The 22,960-nt window shown below is 44.7% G+C and overlaps 1 protein-coding gene across 1 annotated transcript in view; it reads right to left on the reverse strand.

The window, feature by feature from the left end:
- The window catches only part of NETO1 (neuropilin and tolloid like 1), a 72,785-nt gene extending 51,493 nt beyond the window's left edge, over positions 1-21,292 (reverse strand). The window contains 5 exon segments of the mRNA XM_045187644.2: positions 12,226-12,474; positions 18,365-18,398; positions 18,400-18,503; positions 18,738-18,791; positions 20,946-21,292. Coding sequence (XP_045043579.1) covers positions 12,226-12,474; positions 18,365-18,398; positions 18,400-18,503; positions 18,738-18,791; positions 20,946-20,973 — 469 coding nt within the window. The 5' untranslated portion in view covers positions 20,974-21,292.
- Between the last annotated feature and the right edge of the window lie 1,668 nt (positions 21,293-22,960).

Genomic DNA, 22,960 nt, shown 5'->3' on the forward strand with positions numbered 1-22,960 from the left:
GACATAATTCCCTAATCCAGCTCCTCAAAACCATCAGCAAATCAGTATTTGCATCAATGACGTTGCTATGACATTTGCGTGTTTGGTGTTGGGAGATGGAATGGTTCCCGAGATCAGTCTCTACTCAGACCCAGAGTGAGAGAAGACGCTGCAAAGGATCCTGTGGAACAGGTTACATTACACATGTAGTATCTTCCTTCACCCTGGCCAAATCGGGCCGAACAGTTAACACAACAAGCACTTGGCAGACCAGAAATCTAGAACTCAGAAAGGAAAAAGGCTTTGCTTTAATTTGTAGCTGCACAGTGTCCTAACAATGCAGCTGGAAGACAAGCTTGCCTTACTTTCAGATCTGTGTTCTTTCAGCCCAGATTTTCCCAGACTTCCCACACCTGAAGGCCTGACTGCAGCTGGCTGGCTCGGCAGCTGAGTTCACCCCACAGCATCCCGTGGCTCGCTCACCTGTCACCACCAGCTACGCGAGGGGCCGTACCGCTTTGACATTCGTGGTCAAGAACAAGCGGGTCACAGAAAAGACATTGAGCTCTTTTGAAATTTAATAAAAAAGGTAAAGCTGTTGTACGTTATTTTTATGCTTAGTAAAACAATGAAATAAAATGTGTATGGCAAAGTCTCAGATCAGAGGGAAGATATTTTTGTTGTACTTGTAAACTCGCTCTAAGTTTGAAATTGTTTTCAGATTAATTTTGTAACAAGTCCACAGAAACATAAAGTAGTGCCTGTAGGGGGAAATACTCAAAAGAAAGACGCTAACTTTCCTTTCTTAAGTCCACTATGATTTCAGCATTTGAACTTGCCATTCACTTCTTTTTAACTTGTTGGCAACTACAGATTAAGGAAATCAATTATTTTTCTACGGCAAATGCATATTATAGGGTACTTAAAATATGAATATTATTTTATAGGTTTAAAATTGATTCATAATGTATAAAATATAAGTAATGGCATCATCATCATTATTATTGATTACTAATATTGATGACTAATATGGTGTTGATGATGCCAATGATGAAAGTAAAATATTGAATTAATATCTTAAAAATCCAGAGGAAATTGTTTGCTTAATTATGATATAGAGACAAATATTACATTGTATAAAAGATGTTACAGCATAAATAAAGTTAAATTCTAGCAGCACTAGGAACATCTTAAAGCTCAACAGTAAAATCACAAAGGGTGAAAAATGCCCTTAAGCAAATAGGTATGTAGTTGTTGAGAGTGGGGCATAGCCCTAAATATCCATACTTCCTGTGTTCAAGTCGAAGCTTGGCTAGGGCGATGACCTTGAACACAACATTTAAACAGTTTAGATCTACTTTTTAAAATCCAAAACGAGATTGGCAATGATATAGCAACTCATGAGAGCTGTAACATCAAATTAGATAATTCAGGCACGTGCTTAGAACAATGCCTGGCATGCACGATAATAAGAACTCAGTAATTCACTGTTTTTAATGAGTCCAGTATTGTATTAAGAGATGGTAGAAAGCAGGAATCACGTACACAGGAAGCACCACGGGAGTACATGCTGCGTCTCCATTCTTTTCATAGTTCAGCCTGCCGTGTGGAATCTAGAACAACTGTGAGCCACAAATCATTTATGGGTGTTGAATGAGCCCATGAAATAATGAATCATAGCTAGACTTGATCTCAGGGAATATTGCATCACCTGTGAAGTAATGTCAGTATTTTGACTGTATGTTCATGTAGCAAAATTCATAATGATTATGTGTCCAGTGCTGGTCTTATGAGTAAACTAAAACTCAAAGAGATTTAGTAAATCTCTGTTGCCAAAACTCAAATAATAAGAGTGTTTCAAAGCCAGAATTTGAATTTAGATAACCTGGCACTATAGTCCATGTTTCATCATGTTTCATGAAACTATGCATTTTCACACACACACCCCTTATGTGGAACTATGAAAAAGCTACAAAGCTATGAGAAAAATTGGCTTATGTAGAAAATAAAAAAAAAAAAACTGAAGACCTCTCTGAAGAGATCAGAGCAATCACTGAGCATATTGCCAACACCCTCTGAAAGGACTGAGCGCCTTCCAGGGTAGTTTAAACGAATGGCCTAAGATAAACTCTTTCTAGTTGAATGTGTATTATAAATTAGGGCCTCACTCAAGTGATGAGTGATTTTTTTTCCCTGGTGAAGACAAACAGGTTACATTTAAAATAACTTGAAACCACTGAAGAACTTTTCTAGGTATAAAAGAATATCTCATCCCCAGGTAATGAGAAGACCGTACCAGATCACATGCTTAGAACCATTCTATGGTAGGTTAACAGAAAGTTGAGCTTTATGATCTAGAATAGAACATGTAAGTTGTTTCTAGAAGAAAATCTATATCCAATTCAAGCTAGACAAGTTCAGCCCAAGGAACTAAATGCCAACGTGAACATTTTATGCAGGAAACGAAATACCCTATTTATTCATACCATTGCTACACTCTATATTAAGGGTTCATAAATAGTTCAGATGGAAATGGCATCTGTATTTTTTTCTAGAAATGGGGGGAGCATAACAAACAAAAAAGAGAAGAGGCTGGCAGAGCCCACAGGCACAGCACACAGCCGGGAGCTCCAGCAGCCTGGAGCAGCAGGAAGGAGCAGGCCCGCACCACCTGGGCGCTTCAAGGACTGAGGTGCACAGCCCTGCCCAGGGGACTGAAAGCAGCTGGGGAGGGGAGGGTGGCAGGAGGCAAGCAGAGCAAGCACCCAGGAGGATAGAGAACAGAATGAACAGAATGGAAATAATATAAAAGGTAAAACAGTTAAAAGAAAAATAAGCATGGTGGTATATATTTTTAAATGACCTCTTCATTTTAGTTTAAAATTGAGATGCAAATATTATTTCAAGATGAGGTAGGAGAGGGGAAAGGGGGATAAATGGTGATGGAAGGAGACCTGACTTGGGGTGGTGAACACGCAACACAATACACAGATGATGTGTTACAGAATCATACACCTGAACCCTATATGTCAATACGTCCATGAACCCATGTCGCCTGCATAATGCAACAAGAAAGGTGATTATTAAAAGAAAGTCACCTGCACATGCAAAAGAGAGAGCAACAATGTTCTTACCCGTTAACCAGTTATCCACAGCAGCAGGTCTTTGCGAGGCTGACTCATGTTAAGCCCATGGAAACCCTCTATTTCAGACTTCACTTATTATTGCCATGACAACCCTCATGCTCTCTGCTCCTTCATCAGCACGGCACTGACCCTTCTCCACACGCTCTTCTGTTTGCCCACCGGATCTGCTAAGGAAACACTCTTTCCTTTCCCACGGCACCAGCAAGCATCACAGAGCCTGGGGTGCTTTAAGGTGGCACTGATTCCCTCGGAGTCTCTTAGAGAAGAGACTCCTCGGGGCTTTGAAGTGCAAATTTCATAAGAAACGTTTCCAGGGAACAGAAGTCCTCTGATTTGGCTTATGATTGATGGGGAACAAAATAGAAGTGGCATATTTATGACTAATGTGTGCTCCTCCTTACACAAGTCAAGTCGAAGTCTTGTGTGGGTAACTGCCCTGCTGACTGTGAAGAGTTCTGTTGCATTATAATCACTCTGTGATTCTCTTGGTCATCTAGGCGAAGTGAGGTGTCTGCAAGTTGTTGGAAAGGGATGGACTGAAGCAGAATTTCAAGCAAGTCAGCATCGCTGTGGACTGGTGGGAAGCCAGCCAACTGAGCAAGCAAGAACACACAGCTTAGCTCTTTTGAAGCAGAGACATCAGGCAAATATGCCGTGAAGAGACAGAGGCTTCTAGGGTGCCAGGTTCTACAAATAGCTGTCATTGCCACAAACAAAAGCACCACCAGCCCATGCACATCTTGGGGCAGAACTGCAAGTGGTTATTTTGTTGTGGTCGTGGACATCTTTATACATAAAGATGACTCACATAAGACCAACTATAGATATAGATAGAGGTATAGATTAGATATAGATGATATAGATGTAGATATAGGTATAGGTATAGATTAGATATAGATATAGATTAGATATAGATGATATAGATATAATATAGGTATAGATATAGATTAGATATAGATATAGATACAGGTATAGATTAGATATAGGTATAGGTATAGGATCAATTTATGTGTGGGAAAGTCCAGCTAAGCACAGTGGATATCCTACATTTGGACCAAAGGTGTTCTAAGTTCTGGATGTCAAGTCTGAAATGGGTCCAAGTTAAAATCAAGGTTAGTGAGAGTTGTGTTTCCTTTCTAGAGGCTCTAGGAGAGAACCCATTCCTTGCCTTTTCCAGTGTCTAGAGGGTTCTCACATTCCTTGGCTTACGGGTCCTTCCCCCACCTTCAAAGCCAGAAATAGCCATTGGAGTCTTTCTTACATCACAGGGTCTGACAAGGACTTTCTGCCTCGCTTTTCCAGACTGGAGGACTTTTGTGGTTACACTGGGCCCTCCCAGACAACCCAAGTTAATCTTCCTGTGTTAAAGTCAGCTGGTTGGCAACCTTAATCCAACCTACTATCTTAATTTCCCATTGCCATGTAACTGAATCTATTCAAATTCCAGGACTTAGGACATAAACATTTTTGGGGGTGTCTTCTACATCTGGTTTCTTCTTTCTTACAGGTTATGAAGTCATCGTGGGGAAGATAGGTCTTGTACGTACTGTATTTCTACCATGTTAGCATAGTAGAACAATAAATATTTGTTGAACAAATGTAAGCCTCAAATATACCCTGACGGAAATTAAGTTGTTCTGTGCATTCGCTTTGAGAATAGCAATATGAGCTATACTTACATAGTTATAATGGAATGCAAATTCTAAAATAAGAAAATGTTTTTGGTCAAGAACAATGTGAGTAGTTTTCCTGATAATCCCTTGATTTATTTTGCACATAAATAAAATAACAATAAGCCTCAAATTATCTGTAAATTGTTATGAAAGAAAATGTTTTTTAAAAATGAAAAGGCTAAAATATTTTATCAGGCAAAATATAGAGAATGTTTATAATTTGAAAAGCATGCTTCTTGAATATACAATAAGTTAAATGCTAGCGTTTTCTAAAAGAAGATTACTGAGATGCATAGTAAGTACCGAAACCCAGAAAAAAAACAAGTGAGTGCAAAATGAAGAGAGAGCAGTACTTCTCTGTTTTGTTTCTTGGCTATTCTCCTTGCTCAAATGATGCAATTTCCCCTTAGAACCATGTAAGTGAAGGGTGGTGGATTCTGGTCCTTTGACATTGGGGCTACTGTGTGAGTGGGTACAGAGGTGACATTATGGCTGAGGCATGGCCTCGGCGAGTCCTTAAGTCCCCTTCATGCACGTTAGTAAGCAGGGCCCAGTTCCAGGAGTAGATATGGATGTGGTCTACTCCCAGGTTTCCAGATGGGAGTGGGATCAGCCCTTCTCGCCCCCTCACTGGAGCATCCCTCATGCTATACTGTTGTATAGCAGCCCTGGAGGGAGGGAGTGTGCTGGCGACTGGAAGCAACTGGCATCAGAAGAAAAAGTCAGAGACTTGTGTGATGAAATAAGAGAAACTGTGAGACATCTAGAGAAGGAAATGATAGTTTCACCTTGAGTATTTCGTCATGTGAGCTACAGATTTCAAGTCATGGGACCAGGACCCACAGCTGACCGAGTCAGTAACACAGGTGCTTGAGGAGCACAGGACGTGAATCCTACGCTTCCTGAAGGCTCAGATGGGCCGGAAAGGCAGAATTTTGTATTAGAGGGAGAGGGAGGGCACACTGGACACTGTGAATTGAGAGACATTTCAGACAACATGGAAGAAGTGGATTTTTAAATGCACACACCAGGTAATGATGAGATGTGAGTGAGCTGATATTACCCCTTAATTAAATTTCCCAATATAACTGTACTAACAGTACTTGCAATATGTGATGTAATTGAAGTCGTGATCTCTACCCTTCATGGAAAGTGTGTCAGCACGGGGTTGCATAACCACCGAGGCACAAGCAGGAGCTAAACTTCTACACGGAGTTGACGCACCTGGCCGACACTTCTCCTCTAGACCTTGGTCTCTTCATCTTCACAATGGTAAGGTCAAAGAAGATGAACTTCAAGGTCTCTTTCGGCTCTACAGAAAATGCACATCTACGAGGGAAATATGCCTGAGACTCTGTGTGGTCCAGTCCCAGGGACACCGTATTCAAAAACACGCAGTCCCGCCATGAGCCACTAAATAGACAGGAACACGCCAAACACTTCTCCACCTCTACAGGACACAACAGGACGAGGAAGGCATGCGTTCTGTGTAGGAAACTTCTTAAAAATTATCCTTCTCCTTTACTGCTGCTTTCCATATTCTCTGCACAGATGGAAGCTAATCCGGGAAATTTTCTCTCCCACACTCAACTTTTCTCCTAAACACCCACCTAGACCAAAGCATCTCTCTCTCTGTCTGTCTCTCCCTCTCTCTCTGTCTCTCTCTCTCTGTCATCCCTCTGCCTGCATCCTATGTTGGACACATCAGACGCACCATGTCATGGGCTGGCTGGATGAAACTGTCCTCAGGTGTACCTATTGGATGTTGATAAATTTGTCCCTCTGTGACTCTGAAATTTTTAACTGCATTTCTTGAAAAATTTGCCTCAAGAAGGCATGTGACTTTGCACCATACATTTCCCTTTTGTCATCCTGTGCTGGGACTGACATGAAAATATTTTGGGTCTATGGTAAACGTATGATAGAAAGACACCACCAACTATCTGACCCAAATGTACTCGATATTGTATTTCTCTGTGAAAAACAGTCACCAAATAAAGTCCTTCTTTTAAGCTTAGCCTCTCAAACTTGTACTCTTTCATTGTTTTAGAGCAAAATCCCAATGAGAAATTCGTTGTCAAGAAATGACACAGACGTATACCTATTTTTTCCTTTTCACCAGAGCGTGTATCAGAAGTCTGATTCCTCGACGAGAAAATGTAGGCACTTTCAGCACGGTTAGCACTCACGCATGGATTTACATTTTGGATTTAAATAAAAAGAAGGAAAAGTATTGCATGGAATAATCAAACCTGCGTCGGACCCATGGCAACATTCTACTAAATAACATATTTGATTTAACATCCCTAAAACCTTTCCGAACAGTCAGTTGAAATCACTGCACTGCAGTATGTTTGCATCGCTTTGAAGTCGATCAGAACCGAGTGTGAGAGGCCAGGAACTGGGGAGAATGTTCCTAACACACTTTGAGCAACTTAGATGAAAGCTGCTATTTAAGTACAAAGCAACATCAGAAATTCAACTTACTGAACAGCTTCATTCACTTCCATGCCATATCTAACCCGACCTCACCCACGTGGTACCTTACATTACAGTTCTCCAATAGGCTGTGTATAATTTTGTTTCACAAAACTAGTTCAGAAAACATACCGTCCAAAGAGGAAGATCCCATAAGCATCCCGTGCTGCGTCTGCACACAGCAATCTCTCCATTAGGGAGTAGTAAGCCGGGTGAACAAATGACGTTTGTCCCTAAAGAGACTGAATGGGTCACTCTCCCCAAGAGCAGGCAGTGTCCTGGATGTTCCTCTTTCTTAATGTTGAACAAAGTTCCTGGTTATGTCACTGGGATAGAGAGGGACAGACACTGCCACATGTTTTCTCTGCAGTTTATATTTCCACCTGGCAGAGAAAATTGAGGCATGGAGGCAGCTGGCTGGATGGGGAAAGTTATTTTCTACTCAAAAGTTGTTCTCTGAAAAATTACCTATTCTAGTATTTTTTCTCTTTAGATATTTGATCCTAAGTAACTTTACTTACACAAGTAATATGGTATCATTTTTCAAAAATTAAGGCATTACTGATGATGCTGATAGATGTTCAGTATTTCTCGATCTTGGTCCCTTCAAGTCCCCCCCATTCCTTCATGGCTCCTGCCTTGGGTAATCATTGTTACATATTTGGTGACTATTATTCTAGTATTACTAAAATACTTTCATCACAAAGATTTCCTTTTTTTAAAGATTGTATTTATTTATTTTTAGAGAAAGGGGAAGGGAGGGAGAAAGAGAGGGAGAGAAACATCAATGTGCGGGTTTCTCATGCTCCCCCTACTGGGGACCTGGCCCACAACCCAGGCCTGTGCCCTGATTGTGAATCGAACCAGTGACCTTTTGGTTCACAGGCCAGTGCTCAATCCACTGAGCCACACCAGCCAGGACACAAATATTCTCTCATCATTCCTTTTTATATAATAAATGTGGTTTAAATCTTTTTTAAGGAAAAAAAAAACTGTCCTAAGATGAGAAAACAATATCATTCTACTACCTTGAGCACTTTTAGAGATTTTCTTATTAAATTACCTGTAGGTTATCAGATTTTTCATCATATAACTTTTAATGTTGTAAGTGATCCTGAACTCACATCTCGTCTCAGGAGCGGGAGAGTACACTGTTGAGTAGACACCTCAACACAACTCTGTTCTCAAGGGAAGAAGAGAGGTTTCTCCCCATCAGGGCTCTGGGCCCCCCACCTTTCCCTAAGCCTCACCCCACCCTTCAGTTCTTCAGACCCCAGGACTGACCAACTGGCTCCTGCCCACTGCTCAGCCTCACTCTGCTTCTGTCGTCTGGTGATTCATCACTGCCCCGTGGAACTGGGTAATCACACGATATCCAAAAGCCATCACAATTCCTGAACTCAGTGAGGCATCGTCAGAATGAGTCAGGAGATGCAGGAAAAGCCCTGTATTTCTGTGACACCTTTTCTGGCCCCGCCTTCCTCCCTCCAAGTCCAGCTGGCTGGTCCCACTGGTCAGCAGCTGGGAAGCAGACATACTGGCAGCCCAGGAGCCAAGGAGGGACAGGATTTTTTTTTTTAAGTTGAATAGAAAAGAAAGTCAAAGACATTCTCTGACTTCACTAAGATACTAAGAATCAGAAACACATTTTATGGTAAGAGCTGACACAAATTAGCATCCTGATCAGGCAAGGAAGAACTGAAGCCTGGGAAGGGGAGCTGACCACCCAGGTTGAGACCCAGCGCACCACTGGACAAACTGACCCACGTCACGGAGGAGAACCGGCACCGCGGCAGGATGCCACCGATCAGCCCGTCATCTAAGCTTCAGTAATTGCATTCCACCCGCGCCACCCACCTTCTGATTCTAATCTGCACACCTGTGTGTGGTTGTTCATAAGAAGAACAGAGCTAAATGATTCTACAAATTCTTACTGAAACATGTACTTGTTTATGTATGTTCATGTGTGTACATGTATAACTGTATACATGCATGTATGTATAATCAGTCTTTTTAGCTTGGACAGCTAATGTGAATCATTCCTATGGGCGGGTGCATTTTCTGAGCCTGGGAGATGAAGATCCACATCGCAACTGTGGTAAATTCACAAAGATAATAAAGACCACCTGGCCTTCCCGCTGCGGCTCTGTCTGCTTTGACACATTTCATGACTGCCATCGGAAATCACTGTAAACCCATGCAGAGGCCTAGATCCATTCAGACAAACCTACCGAGAAAGGACGGCATCGTGGACATAGGAGTTTTGCCTATCAGGGCAAGAGCTGTCGTAACTGCAAAAATCAGGGACACGTGTCCACTTAATAATCTGTACCGACCAAACCTCCTTTGCTTTTAAAGGATAGGTGGTCCAGTTAGTGAAAATAATAGCTACCCAATAGCTATTATTAGCTATTATTAATAGCTAGTAATAGCTAATTAATAGCTAATAGTTAATAATATTAGCTATTGTTAATAGCTAATAACAGTTAAGATCGTACAGGAAGTGAATAAACTCATCAATATGCATTGGTTGGCAATCAATGCACCTTCATGAGGAGGTTAATATTATCTCGATTTTACAAATAAAATATCGAGGCACAGAATGTTAGGGATTATGTGCAAACTCTATAGTGAGTGAGAAACAAGAAAGCCAAGGACTGGCAGCCGGACCTGGGTCCACGCCTCCCAGCCAGGCCAGGCCACGCAGCCGCCCCAGTGACTTCGGCAATGGCCTGTAACTTACATCGTGAAGTTGACTTGCAAGTGTCTTCCCCAGTGAGCTTCCCCAAACACCTGCCTGAAGCCTACTACCAAGTGACAGTGTAGCCAGAGTAAACTGGCTCTGCCTGACTCCCTAGTCCCCAACTGCCACCTCAATCACCACCCACCTTTGCCCCCTCCCTGACTCGCTGCCTACTTGGCTTCCTCAGCTCTGCAGCTTTCTGGAACCCAGTGCAGATGGCTGGGCCCTCAGGCAGTGGCCTGGGGCCACAGAGCATCAGCTTCCAATGCCATGGAGGTTTACAAATGACTCCCAATGGTCTCACTGTTCCCTCCTGCGCCCAGAGTCTGCTCCCCTCTTTGGGAGTGAAAATTGAAGCCTCAGTTAATCCTGCACTGGTCCCTAGTTTCACAGAATCATCTCCTCGTGCTTCCCCCGATTCCTCTGTGCCTGGTAAGGAAGCTTCCTTCTCTAGGTAATGTGAGGTGCCTCTACAGCAGGGGTGTCCAACCTTTTGGCGTCTCTGGGCCACACTGGAAGAAAAAGAGTTGTCTTGGGCCACACATTAAATACACAAACCCTCACAAAAGTTGATGAGCAAAAAAAAAAGTTTTAAATAAATGCAAGATTTTGTGTTGGGCCACATCCATAGCCATCCTGGGCCACGGGTTGGACACCCCTGCAAAGGAAGGAGGGGTGAAGAGCACCAGTCAGGGACCCACGTGACCATTCCCAACCCGGGGGGCAGAGCCCTGCCCCCTTCAGGTGGTCTCAGGCAGAGCCCCAAGGGCCCCCCACCCCACCCCACCCCCACATTGCTTATGCAGATAAACTGGGTTAGTTGACCCTCCCTCCTTTATGAGACCACAATTTTTAATCCTGGACATTATTCCTTTCATCCCCAACTCCAGAAGGAAAATTCAACTTCTAAAAGCTTAGACCATACCATGCACCGCTCTCTTTAGGCCCTGGTTCTACTCAAAATTATCAGTTAAGTAAAAATTATATATATTTCTGTTTGCAGCTCTGGCACCAATAAAGTCAACTGAGTCTCTACACCTTTTTGGAATATATCAAGTGAGTTTGAGCACCGTGGGTTAAATACCCATGATTTCTGTAAACCACGCAATATTAGCAAGGCATGATTAAAGCCACAAGCTCATAGTGGTATCATAAAAATATTCCTAATGCTTCAGGTGAATATACACGATACAGTTACCTTCTAACTTATTCAACATAAACAGACTATTGTGGTGAACTGTTAATTTTGTGTTATTTTCACAATCTCACTGCTGGAACTGAGCATCCTAGCCCAGCTCTGAGTTGCCTTTGTAACAGAATAGAAACGTCAACAAACTTTACATACATTCTAATTTCATCTGTCGCCTGTTATAACCTAAGGAAAACAGTATGTACAAACTGAAAAAACATGCAATTGTATATAAATAATGTGCTTTATGTAATTTAATTTATTTTTCCATTAAAAAAAGACGTCATTAAATGTCAAATTGCTTTAGTCTGACATTCTCGCAGTTTAAAACTATGATAACCATTTTTTCTTGTGTTAAATGATAACTCATCATAAAGCGAGCCAGTCGACATCGCAAACCCTTTTCAATATTCACAGGTTAAAAGCAGAGCCTACGTGGAACGCGCAATTATATAATTGCAGATAATCACCACCAGGCCTCGCAAATGAACATTTGACTGCTCTGGGTCTCAGTTTTCCTTTCATCCCAGCCCTCAGCAATCTGCATTTCTATAAAGAGATTAGGCTGCTTTGTCCTAAGATCCATTTGCTTTAAAAATATGATTTTTCAGAACAAATGAATTTTTCAAACTCCCCAAAGATCATTTCGATGGATACATTTTACAATGCTGCAATGGCCTTTTCCAGTTTATTGGGATTCAATGTGTAATTAGTTCCTTTATTGCAGACGGTCTCCGAACTGACACATTTCAGCACAATGGAAGTCCGTGTAATTAACTGTCTTCCTTCCACCGGGCAGGCCCGAGCCACTGCACTTAACCTCTCCTGCAGGGTTTGCGGAGACCACTTCCCTCTCAGAATTTCCGAGAGGAGCGAGAGAGCATTTCAGGTTTGCTTTTAGATGGAGCTGGAAAATTCTTTGAAAAACTATAAAGCGGTCTTGCCAAAGTTCTTATACTAGAAAGATATTAAACCAACAGAGAACGAAATAAAAGGAAAAAACAAGACCTTACTTACCAGGTGTGAAATTGTATCGAGCCAAAAATCCCATAGATTCCAGCTCTCCATCGGCAAAAAATTTAATCCATAGAAATCTTCCACTGGATTTTATTGTAGGTGGATTTTGTTGTCCACAAAAACGTCCAATTATTGGAGAAAATCCAAAAGGCCCATCGCGGACTTCAATATGATCAAATTTACACTCCCAAGATGGTTCAATCGAGTACTTTTCATCAAAGTGAAGTTCAATGCACTGTCTTGGGGCCGCTGAAAAATAGACAAAGCATGTCTAGAAGGCCCTTCCGAAGTCTTTAAGTTTTCTGATTCTACTGCAAATTTTACCTGCACACCTATCACACTTCGAGCATGAGGTATGGGATACACACAGCAAGGACACCGGTATTAGCTTTTTGAGGATTAATACTTCCATGAAGATGACTGAGGAGTGATCCTCAGACATGGCAAAAGATATTCTTCTGCTACAAAGTGGCCATTTCGATGTCTAACACAGAACTAAAAAATCACAGTATTCTCATGAAAGACTGCCCTGCCCACTCAGGTTGAGAAAGTAGGGAGGCATCTTTCTGCTGCATTTTCCACATTTCCTGGCCTGCCCAGTGTCAAAGGTCAGGTACCACTTGAGAACGGTGTAGCAGAAGTTACGCAACCACTGGAATAATCCCAGCCAGGTGGCCCCAATGAGAGGAAACTGCACGTACAAGTCATTAAGAGTCATTTTTCTTTGAACACAAATCTTATCACGTCCCTCGGAGGTGTAAACCTCCTCAGCATCCCTCTCATCAGTTCCAGGAGACTGATCCAAGCCCTTGACACATGGGATCCTTAAGGGCACCCTCCCGCCCCCACTTCCAGGTCCTCCTCCTTCTGCCTGCAGCCCAAGCTCAAGTCACTGCAGCGAGACCATCTTTTCTGAGCTAACATTCTCTTTCATGCTTTCATCTATTTTCCCACTCTCCTGAGTATCTAAATACCTCCGATTTTGTTACCTCCTGTTTGTACAGGCAAATCTCTCTTAAGAGAGACCTCTCTAAATCTACTCACTAAAGATGAGACTGCATCTATTCACCTTTTCCCAGCACTCAGCACAGTGCTTGTTAGTGAGGACCTGTCAAAACAGTCTTTGTTGGGGGAATTGTACACGAATTTGCCATCTCCATCAATGTCTTTACAGCTCTCTGAGGCATCATGGAGGAGCCACCTAGGGCAGCTCTAGAAAGCTCCGAATGGGTCCATTTGCTAGCGCCCCTTTATTCCTTCCTTGTGACATCTACACAGTTCAAAATTCAGGCATCTGGCAGGATACCCCAGAATAGCCAGAACAGTTGTTGAAATAGCCACACACATTTTTCTGAGTTTGCAAACAGCTGTTGACTTGAGCCCTCTGAGTGCTTCTCAGCCGTGTGGCCCTCTTCAGGGACCACCTCTCCACACCCCTGAGAGTGAAGCCCTGGCTCAGCCAGGCCTGCCCTGCCCCCCACACGTGGTCGCTAACTGTCCTATCTGACCGCTGTTCACACCACACGGCGCCTGAACTCTGCGTTGAATATCACCCTGGGTGGCTTTACAGGTAAAGCTTCACCTGCATGGATGTCAACAATTTATGTGGAATTGAGGGAGATGATGACTTTGAAATTAGAGACTTACAAAATAAGAATGTAATCCTGATGCTTTCAGAAGATAAAACTGAAGCTCAGTGGGTTAAAGGTCAATACATGTTAAAAAAAATATTATGTGGATGATTTTTAATCTCTGAATGTGAAAAGAGACATTTATTACCCTTACAAGTGAAACCCGGAAGAGATCTGTCTACCACTAACGTGTCTCATGAAGGTCAGCACCATAAGCATCAATTTGAGAAGGTATCAATGATTGTCTTTTAAATCTACAAATTGGAAAATAGCTTAAGAAATTATCTAGAAAATCCTGCCGCCCAAAGTCTAATAGCAAAAAGGCAAATGCTGAAGAAACTAGATCTATTTATGTATTAGCATCAAAGTATCATTTGCATGTATTGTTATCCTATAGAATGTACCTGATTTTATCTCTCTTTGATAAGCCAGTATATGCTTTATGAGGAAGCAAATTGTCAGAATAGAGGATATTTTTAGAAGTAAATAGTGTGTTTAGAGAAAGGTAAAGCTAGTTTAGCTAAAACTCTATCAATCAACACATAGCCACCTCTTTCCCTATTAGGAAGTACAGGGCCACCTAACACGGATTCATTTATTCGCACCTTCATTTTCTTCGTCACTTAGGTTCTGTCCAACATGGATGAACCAGTGTGTCATCGTCCCTCCAGGAAATGAGCCATTGCCGTGGCTTTGTGCAGGCCACGTTATTTGTGGACGGTTCATTTTCCTTTGGTCCTGATTGCGAAGTTAACTACACACACTCGCACCTGAAACGCCAACTGAAGTTTAGAAAGTAGTCCATAAGTGTCACGTAGTTTTTGTTGCAGATGCGAAAGTGACAACGGAGCATGTCAGACATTTGGAGCTCTCTAGATCCAACTCCCTAAACTTCGGTTTCCTTCCCCTTCAACTCTCTCCCATCACAGCCGCCTTTCCCTGGAATGCTTTCCATCTGCACCTAAGAGCCTCCTTTCCGAGAGCTCTGGACCTCTCCGAGCATCTTTAGACACATTGAGAATTCTGAGCGCGTTCGCCTAAACGCTGCACAGTCATAGGCACACTGACTCCTATTGGAGGGAGTTGTAGGACATCTGATCCACGGGACTCCACCCGTGGTGAACAGTACGCTCCACCCCCGCTAGTGGGCTCCACCCCCCCACGCTGTCAATGAGAACATGAATGCTGAGACTGATTTTTCTGGGCTGTAGCAAGTGCTTCTTTGGCTCTTCCTTACTTCTTGAAACTTCACCCACTTTAGCTGCTTGCGACCCTCTGGCTGCCTCTCTAGTCCACCTCTCTGGTTTTTCCTTCTCTTTACTCTGCCCATCTCTTACCCACTGTTTTCCAGATATTCCATGTCTTCTTTCCTCCCTCTGGGGACCAAAGTCCTGAGTGCTACTGCCATCCCCGTGGAGAGCTAAAGTAATATAAGGATGCCTGCAGCTCTAAGACCAATTAAATCAAAAGCTCTGGGGATGGACCTAGGTATCTATTTTTTGAAAGAGTTTCAAAACACTGCTCCAAAAATTCTCTCTGGATAATTGTATTCATACTAATATCCTCAACAACAATCTCTATATTTACAACCTATAAATATATATTTTCAGCCCAGAACCCTCCACTGAGTTAAAGATCCATCTATCCAATCTCTTTACAAGATGTCTCCATAAACACCCAAATTGAACACATTGTTTTTCCCTTAAACCCTCTTTCTCTACCTATATTCCTTCTCTGGCACAACAATTCCAGCTAAGAAGTCACCAAGCCAACAACTCGAGGATAGCCCTGGGGGTCCCCACTCCCTCATTCCCATAGCTGGTCACTCAGGGTTCAGTTTCCTAAACTCCACTCATTTCTTCCTCTGATCCATCATCATTGTTACTTCCATGGTCCAAGCTTTTACCATGACTCATATTGGGTTGCCAAATAGTCTGGCTAGTTTTTTTCCATAAAATAAAAGACACATTTTTTTCATTTTCACCAATAACTTTACCGATTTGGGTATATTGAGTATGTCGGCTGTCTCCCGGGTGGTATAATGTTGATTGTTCTTAATTAACGTCTCAATTAGATTACTACAGCAACAGCCGGTCTCCCCAACCACGGAGCATCATCCAGTGAGAAATCTCCAAGCACAAAACTTCGCAAACCACTTTTGACACATTTGATCAGTCACAGTACCTTTTCCACACACAGCACAAATCTTTTTTTTGTTTTTGCATTTCAGTTTATACCTTTCTTGAAATACTGGAGCATGATATGCCAACAATTCTGCTTATTGTCTTTCATCTTCAATATTATAATGGCTACACAAAAAAATTCACCCTTTTTGAAAAGTCTTTTAAATACACACTGATGTTACAGCTGTCGTGATGCAATCGAACAAAATTGTTTCAAATGATGTGAAAGACCGCTATGTGCTACTGGAGACATCTTACAGGAAAAAAAAAACAAAACTTTTTGGCCAACCCAATATTTACTTGGTCTTTCACAGTAAGTTTCAACTTACATTCTTTTCCTGTGGTCACTTCATCAAAATCTCACTCTTTTATTTCTCTAAATTAGTTCAGTGGCAACCCATTGTCTATAATTCAAACTCTCCTGGGAGAACAGAGCAAATACCAAGTTCTGCTCTACCTGAGACAGCCTACCTCTTCAGGCCCCACCCTGCTTCCTGTCCTCACCTGCTGCAGAAGCCTGGTGACTCGGTGAGGTGTGGGTCCCAAGCACACCTCATCTCAACTGATGCGCATGCTATTCTATAGAGAGAATGACCATCTCCTACATGTCCTTCAGAAATGACTTGTGAGCATCTTCCCCTCCTTTAGCTTTCTCTTCCTTCCCCCTCTTCCACGCACTGTACTAACCGGGGACTTTGGACTGTTTCCTGAGAGGGGCATAGTCCCCAGGCCATACGGTAAGTTCCACAAGGCAAGCATCACGTCTGTTTTGCTCAGCACTCTCTAGAATGTGCCTAGAACAGAGGTTGTTTCTTAGTAGTCATTTCAATAAGTATTTGCTAAATTAATGTATGAAGAAAAATGACTAGCGTAAAGTATTTCAGAAAGGCTATAGAAGAAGTATGATTAATAGTAACAGGAGGTTCTAGTTCCCAACTCTAAGTTTTGTCCTTCCTGTCGCTAGGGATGAATGCAAATATGTGCGTGATATTAAAATCAAATGTGGGCATTGCTTTTTAATTCTAAATAACAGTAAACACGAAAGCTCATTGGCATGCAAGAATTTGCTTCTGAATTAATTCTTTAAATGAGAGAACTAGTTCATTATATTTTCAATACTTTGAAGTCTAAATGACTGTTGCTTCAAAACACAAATTATGTGAATTTAAGCCTCAGCTTCCTTATCTGTGAAATAGGCACCACAACCATACCTATTTCCTATGACTAAATGTTTTAATCTATGTTATTTTAAAGTTTCTAACATCTATCTATAGAAAAGACACACACTATTGACTTATTAAAAAGAGCCACTAATTTTAACCCAGAATTTCCACACTTCAGCCTCCTTTTCGACCACTCATAAGAGGAAGAAGCAGCGCCATGACTCAGTTTTCTCGGCGAGCTCTTCCTCTTTCTTCTTGTAGTGGGTGCGTCTTTGCTAAAAGTTCAACCTCAAGTACAACAAGGAGAGAGGAAAGATTCCAGCCAAAAATTACAAAAAGAAAAAGAATCACTTCTAAGTAGAAATTCTTGAAATCAGTGAAACATAAAGACTTTTCTTTAAAAGATCAATCCAGTGAATGTGTTCCTATTTATAAGTAAATGCCGAGCATACACATGTTTTCATTAAGGCCGTTCTATCTGTCTGTCTGTCTGCCGGCTGTCTGTGTCAGGAGGGGGATGGGGTTGCAAGTTTTGGGTTATGAGTTTCTGACCCTTATACTGAAAACTATCGCTAGATAAAATGTTCATCTACATTTTTAAAAACCTTCCTTAATAGGGATATGTCTACGAGAGTGACGGCAATAAAATGTTGGAAGGGAAACTCGCCTCTTTTTCAGCACTATTTATCTTTCCCGCTGGGAAAAAATGAAGAAAATAGTCATCATAATTTGGAATCTGACTTTGGTGTGAAATCATGATAACGTCACCTATTAGTACAAACTGAGGCGACTGCCGCTCAGATTGGTGTTTGGAAAACGTGATTAGAGATTTATTTCTGACACTCATATGTGTTTTGTGCCTCATATTGTTAAAGAGAAAATAACAACTGTTCAGGTTATTCTCCTGAGCGTTAAACCAGTAAAGTACTAGTTTCCAAATTGTGACATGTTAGGTAATAGTAGGCCAATGATGTGTCCATTCTGTTCATTTAGAATTCCAAATTAAGTAGATCAACCGCCAAGTAAGCTAAGTTGCTCATGTGTTTTTAATTCCTGGAGTGAACTTGTTTCTAACCCATCACTACTAATTTCCATAATGAGTTTACTTCCAGATTTTACAGTGATGTAATGCTTGCACACTGCCCCCGCCCCGGCTCCTCACCTTCTATAATGTAGATGCACTCCCGGTCGGGGGGGGTACTTGCTGGGGTAGTTGGGAGAGGTGAACACACCTCCCTCCGCATGTTTTGTCCAAGTTCCACACTGCACTGACTTCTGTGTTTCTGAGGTTGTTTGCTTTTCTGTAAAAAATTTTTAAAAGAGCCATCATCCAATTTTCTATGGAACTAAAAATAGAGAGGACATTCTTATAATATCCATTAGTAAATTAATGTCTAAGTGTTGTCTTAGTCAAAACCAATCCGTTACGCACACTATCAAGTGTTCAGATGTTCTGGAAGATTATGAACAAGAGGAAAATGGGGAAATGTAAATAATGTGAAGTCTCCCACCCACAGTTTTCCCAAGAAACGTACCTGTCCCTTTCTTGGTTGCCCCAGACGAATGAAGGATGATTAAACTTGTTACAACTGAAACAGGAAAGAGAAATTAGAGGTAGTGTTCATATACCCCAAAGTGATCAAAGTTATAACCTAACCTCACGATAAAATACCAAAGCAGATTAATTTTATTATTGTTCACTGTTCCAAGTTGACTCAGAACTTGCACAACCTGGCGAGATAGTATCAACATACTCTGCAATAATCAGTATCCACAACAACAAAATATCAAAGCAGACTAATATGATTATTGTTAATGGTTCCCAGTTGACTCAGAACTTGCACAAACTGATTCAAAATGCACACGTCAGGGAAACTTAGGAATCCCTTCCGGAAGTAAGGCCAGTGAGGCACAGATGAGAACCAAACTCCAGTGGCCAGTGCCGGCTTCAACACTAAGAGGCACTAGTATTAATAACCTACTAATGTCTCGTTACAGTAGGATTTCGGGACCCACACTGTTTCTAAGCTGCCCTGTGTGAGTGGCTTTGTTAGTTGGCCTCTCTGTGGGGAGAGAGCTTGGCAGCAGGTGAAAGGATGCAAAGGAGGAGCAAACGGTGAGCAACAATCAGACTCCAGGCCTGATCCTAAGGCACTGCCAATACCGTCGTGTTTCAGAAAATAAACACTTAGGTGAATTCTATGGTGGGAGGGGGAGGGGAGCAGAGAAAACCAAATTACTGTGGATTGGAGGCATTAAGCAGGATTGTAGGCATGTTCCTTATAAAACTGTCCTGTACTACCAAGTAAGCCCGTCCTCGGCATTTTCTGAGCTAATTCTGAGATGAATTATACAATTCATCTCTTCTAACCTGGGCTTTGACTTAAGGTTGAGTGTTTTCCAGAAATAGAGGATTGATTTGATAAAGGTGATTGCTGCAAGCGTTTCATTGAGTCAGGTTTTCAGTCTCAAAGAGTCTGGTCTGTCACTTAACAAAGACCATTGTGACCTGAACTGCCCTGTGACTTCTAACAGCCTGGAGCCACCCACCACCTTCATCAAACCTACAACTGGAAACGTGTTAGAGTAACGCGGTCTTTATCACTCCTGAGCTTTCCTCTTCTACTTCATTTTTATTTGGTTGCCCAGCTACCTAAAACCTCAGAGTTCAGTACACGTATACTCACGTTTCTATCTACAATGAGTTTGGGGAGCTGAGGATGGAATCCACACTGATTTCCCAAGCTAAGCTGCCTACGGGAGCTTATACATGTATGCTGACAGATCATTCCGAGAGAAAGAACCTGGGCCTCGATTTCAGTGTTTGAGAATTGCACCAGGGTATAAGACTTTGCACTCCAGCCTGGTCGTCTGTTTTCAGAACAAAACGCTAGTTTATTGTTGTGTGAGTGTGTGTTTCCATAGAGCAAAGCCTTACTTTCCCTTGCTCTGATCCTGCACACACACAAGCACACGGGTATACAACCATCAACATCAGGGCATATGTTTGGTGTTCTGTTTACTCTGGGTTCTTCCCCGGTTTTGATGGACTCGCACTGTGGGACGAATACTCCGGTTACTACGGTTAGCATATCAGCAGAGGATATGCTGATATCCTCTTTCAACTGCGTGGCACGGGATTAACTCTCCAATCCTTGCTTTATAATGTGAAATTCCCACCACACCTGTCTTCTACGGCTTTCTACTTGATGACTTTCGATGCTATTTTCCTCCAGTTCCTCCCCCATCACCGCACGCACACCACACACTCCCTAAAGCCAGAGGAGTGTGGTCTGTTGTGCCACAGAGTTGAGGGGGCCCCCACCCTCCTCTCCAGCGCTGCGTTCAGGTGTACCCTAAACTACCTACTGGGGAAACGTGGGCTCCTGGAGCCCGCGAAGGAGGAATATTCCCCAGCATCCCGCAAGCTGCCGGCCCCATGGTCTCCTCTTTCCACCTGCGCCCTCCCTCCGGCCCACTCCCCAGCAGCCGCCACACGTGCGCATCAATGAACTACTTGCTCTCCTCGGCCCCGGGATTATCCTGCGCACAGAAAGGTTGCTTCCCCAGGCGGACGCGAGACCCAGGGACGACGGACTGCGCCGCCCCCCTACCCCCACGCCCCGAGCTGTTCTGCTGCAATACAGAAAGTTTCCACCTGCCCCAGACTCGCCGGGACTGCGGGGTCGCGGGAGCGCAGCAGCCCCCAGGGAGGAGACCGGCGTGGCGGGAGCCGTACTCACTGTGAAACACACCGCGTCCACAGATCATGTCTGTGCGTTACACCAGAGGCTCCGAGCTCCGCTAATTCCATTTAGAGACGGGAAGACGTCCAGTGGCGGGGAGAGGACGGAGTCGAGAGATGTGAAATATGCAAACCCAGGACAAAATGAAGGGGGAGCGAGAGAGGGGCGGGACGAGCTCCGAGCCCACACCGCAGAAGATCCGAATCCGCGCGTCCTCCGCCCCGGCGCTCTCTCGCTGTCACCGCCGGGAAGCCAGCATCCCCACCATGACGCTGGCATCACACCCGGGCGCCGCTCGCCACCCTCCGCGCAGCCGGCGGCAGCGCCCTCCTCCTTTGCATCATCGCCGCCGCCGCAGCTGTCAGGAGGGCGCGGGCAGTGGGCGCGGGCGGAGAGCCCCGGGGCGCCCAGAGCCGGGGACCGGGGACCTGGGACCGACGGCAGCGACGGTGGCGGCAGCGGTGGCGGAGCGGCGCCAGAGGCAGCGGGGGCGCTCAGTCCCCGGGCTCATCCACCAGAAGCAGCAGGTCGGGGCAGCCTCTCCGGGAGGATGTCCAGCAGCAGCCCTCCTCGGTCCAGCCCTTGGGGATCTTCCGCTGAGGCATTGGAGACAGGAGGAAAGGGTCTGTCATCGGCTGGCCGGGCTCCGCGCCACTTCTGCGATCTTGCGCGAAGAGGAGAGGGTGGTGGGCGTCTGGGAGGAGGGCTGAGGGTGGCGGAGGGGCGCGGGGGTGGCGTGGAAGGCGGGGAAGTGGGGCGGGGAAGGAGCAGGAAGATGGCAGAGTTGCCAAGTGGGTGCCTGAGTCATAGCCCGGGGCTGCGCGACCCTCCAGGAAGCCCAGGGCCGGGGTGGAAAGGAGCAGCTGCGCTGGGCCGGCGCCCCCGGGGCTGGTGCATGGCGGAATGGGGCGCGGCTGGCAAGGACAACACCCCCGCTCGGATCCTGGGGGGAGGAAGGGGGAGGAGTGAGGACCAGGCTGGGATCCGTCACTGGGCCACCGGGCCGAGGGGGCCAGAAGGGAGCCCGAGCTGGATCCCCGCGCCGGATAAAGGACGTGCAGGGGGAGGGGCCGTCATGTGAAAATCCCCTTCGGGGGTTAATTTTTCACTGTGGAAGGATTAGAAGTTGCAGTCGCGCGCTCTCCCACCCCTTTCATTCCATCTGTCTAGAGCAAGCGGTCGCTGTGTCCTCGGGGGTGACGGCTTTGCGGTGGACTCGGGTCCGGCGCTGGGAAACCAAGCGGGGGAGCGCCTGGAGGCCACGGCGGCCGGAAAAGTTTCGCTCTTTCGCAGTTACTCTCCCGGCCTGATGTCGAGGTCGCCCCCACCTAACTGCTCCAGCAAAGACTCAGGCTTCTCGCAATTCACCTCCACCCTCCAAGGAACTTCACACCCCCAAGGCACACACAGACACCGCCTACCCACCCCAACAGGGCCTGGCTCGCGCGGGGAGTTAAACTAGGATGGGGTGGGGGAAGAGTTGCCGGGGAAACAGCCCTGGAAAAGCCCCGGGTCATAAATGAGAATAAATGATTAGGAAGGAACAGTAACTGGACTGCGCAGAGGGCCCGAGAGCGAGGGCTTGCGGGAAGCATCCCTCCAGGCCTAGCAGCCCGGCTCCCCCCATCCGGCTCCGCCTGCCTCCCCCGCAGCTGCGGCTGGGCCGCACAGACCCACCGCCTGCCCGACCCTGGGCCACGCTTAGGCCCTGGAACCCCGGACCTCATGGGCGCTCAGGTGAAGACCCCGAGCCTCTGGCTCAGCAGCCCGAATGGGGGCGCACAGGATGGAGACGGTGGCGGCGAGGGGACAGGGAAGGATGAACTAAGGCGGGAAGCCGAGAGATGCTGTGTCGCTGAGACTGGGGTCACCTCAAACAGCCACAGAATAGAGGAAAGGACCGCCAGAAGGGACCGGGGGCGCTCAAAGCCTGGCACTTGCTGCTGCGGCTTAAGGAGCCCCCATTTCCCCCAGCAGCGCAGTCGGGAGAGGTTGGCGGTCTCCTGCCAATC

This window comes from Desmodus rotundus, chromosome 10 (assembly GCF_022682495.2).
Source record: "Desmodus rotundus isolate HL8 chromosome 10, HLdesRot8A.1, whole genome shotgun sequence".
Lineage (NCBI taxonomy): Eukaryota > Metazoa > Chordata > Mammalia > Chiroptera > Phyllostomidae > Desmodus > Desmodus rotundus.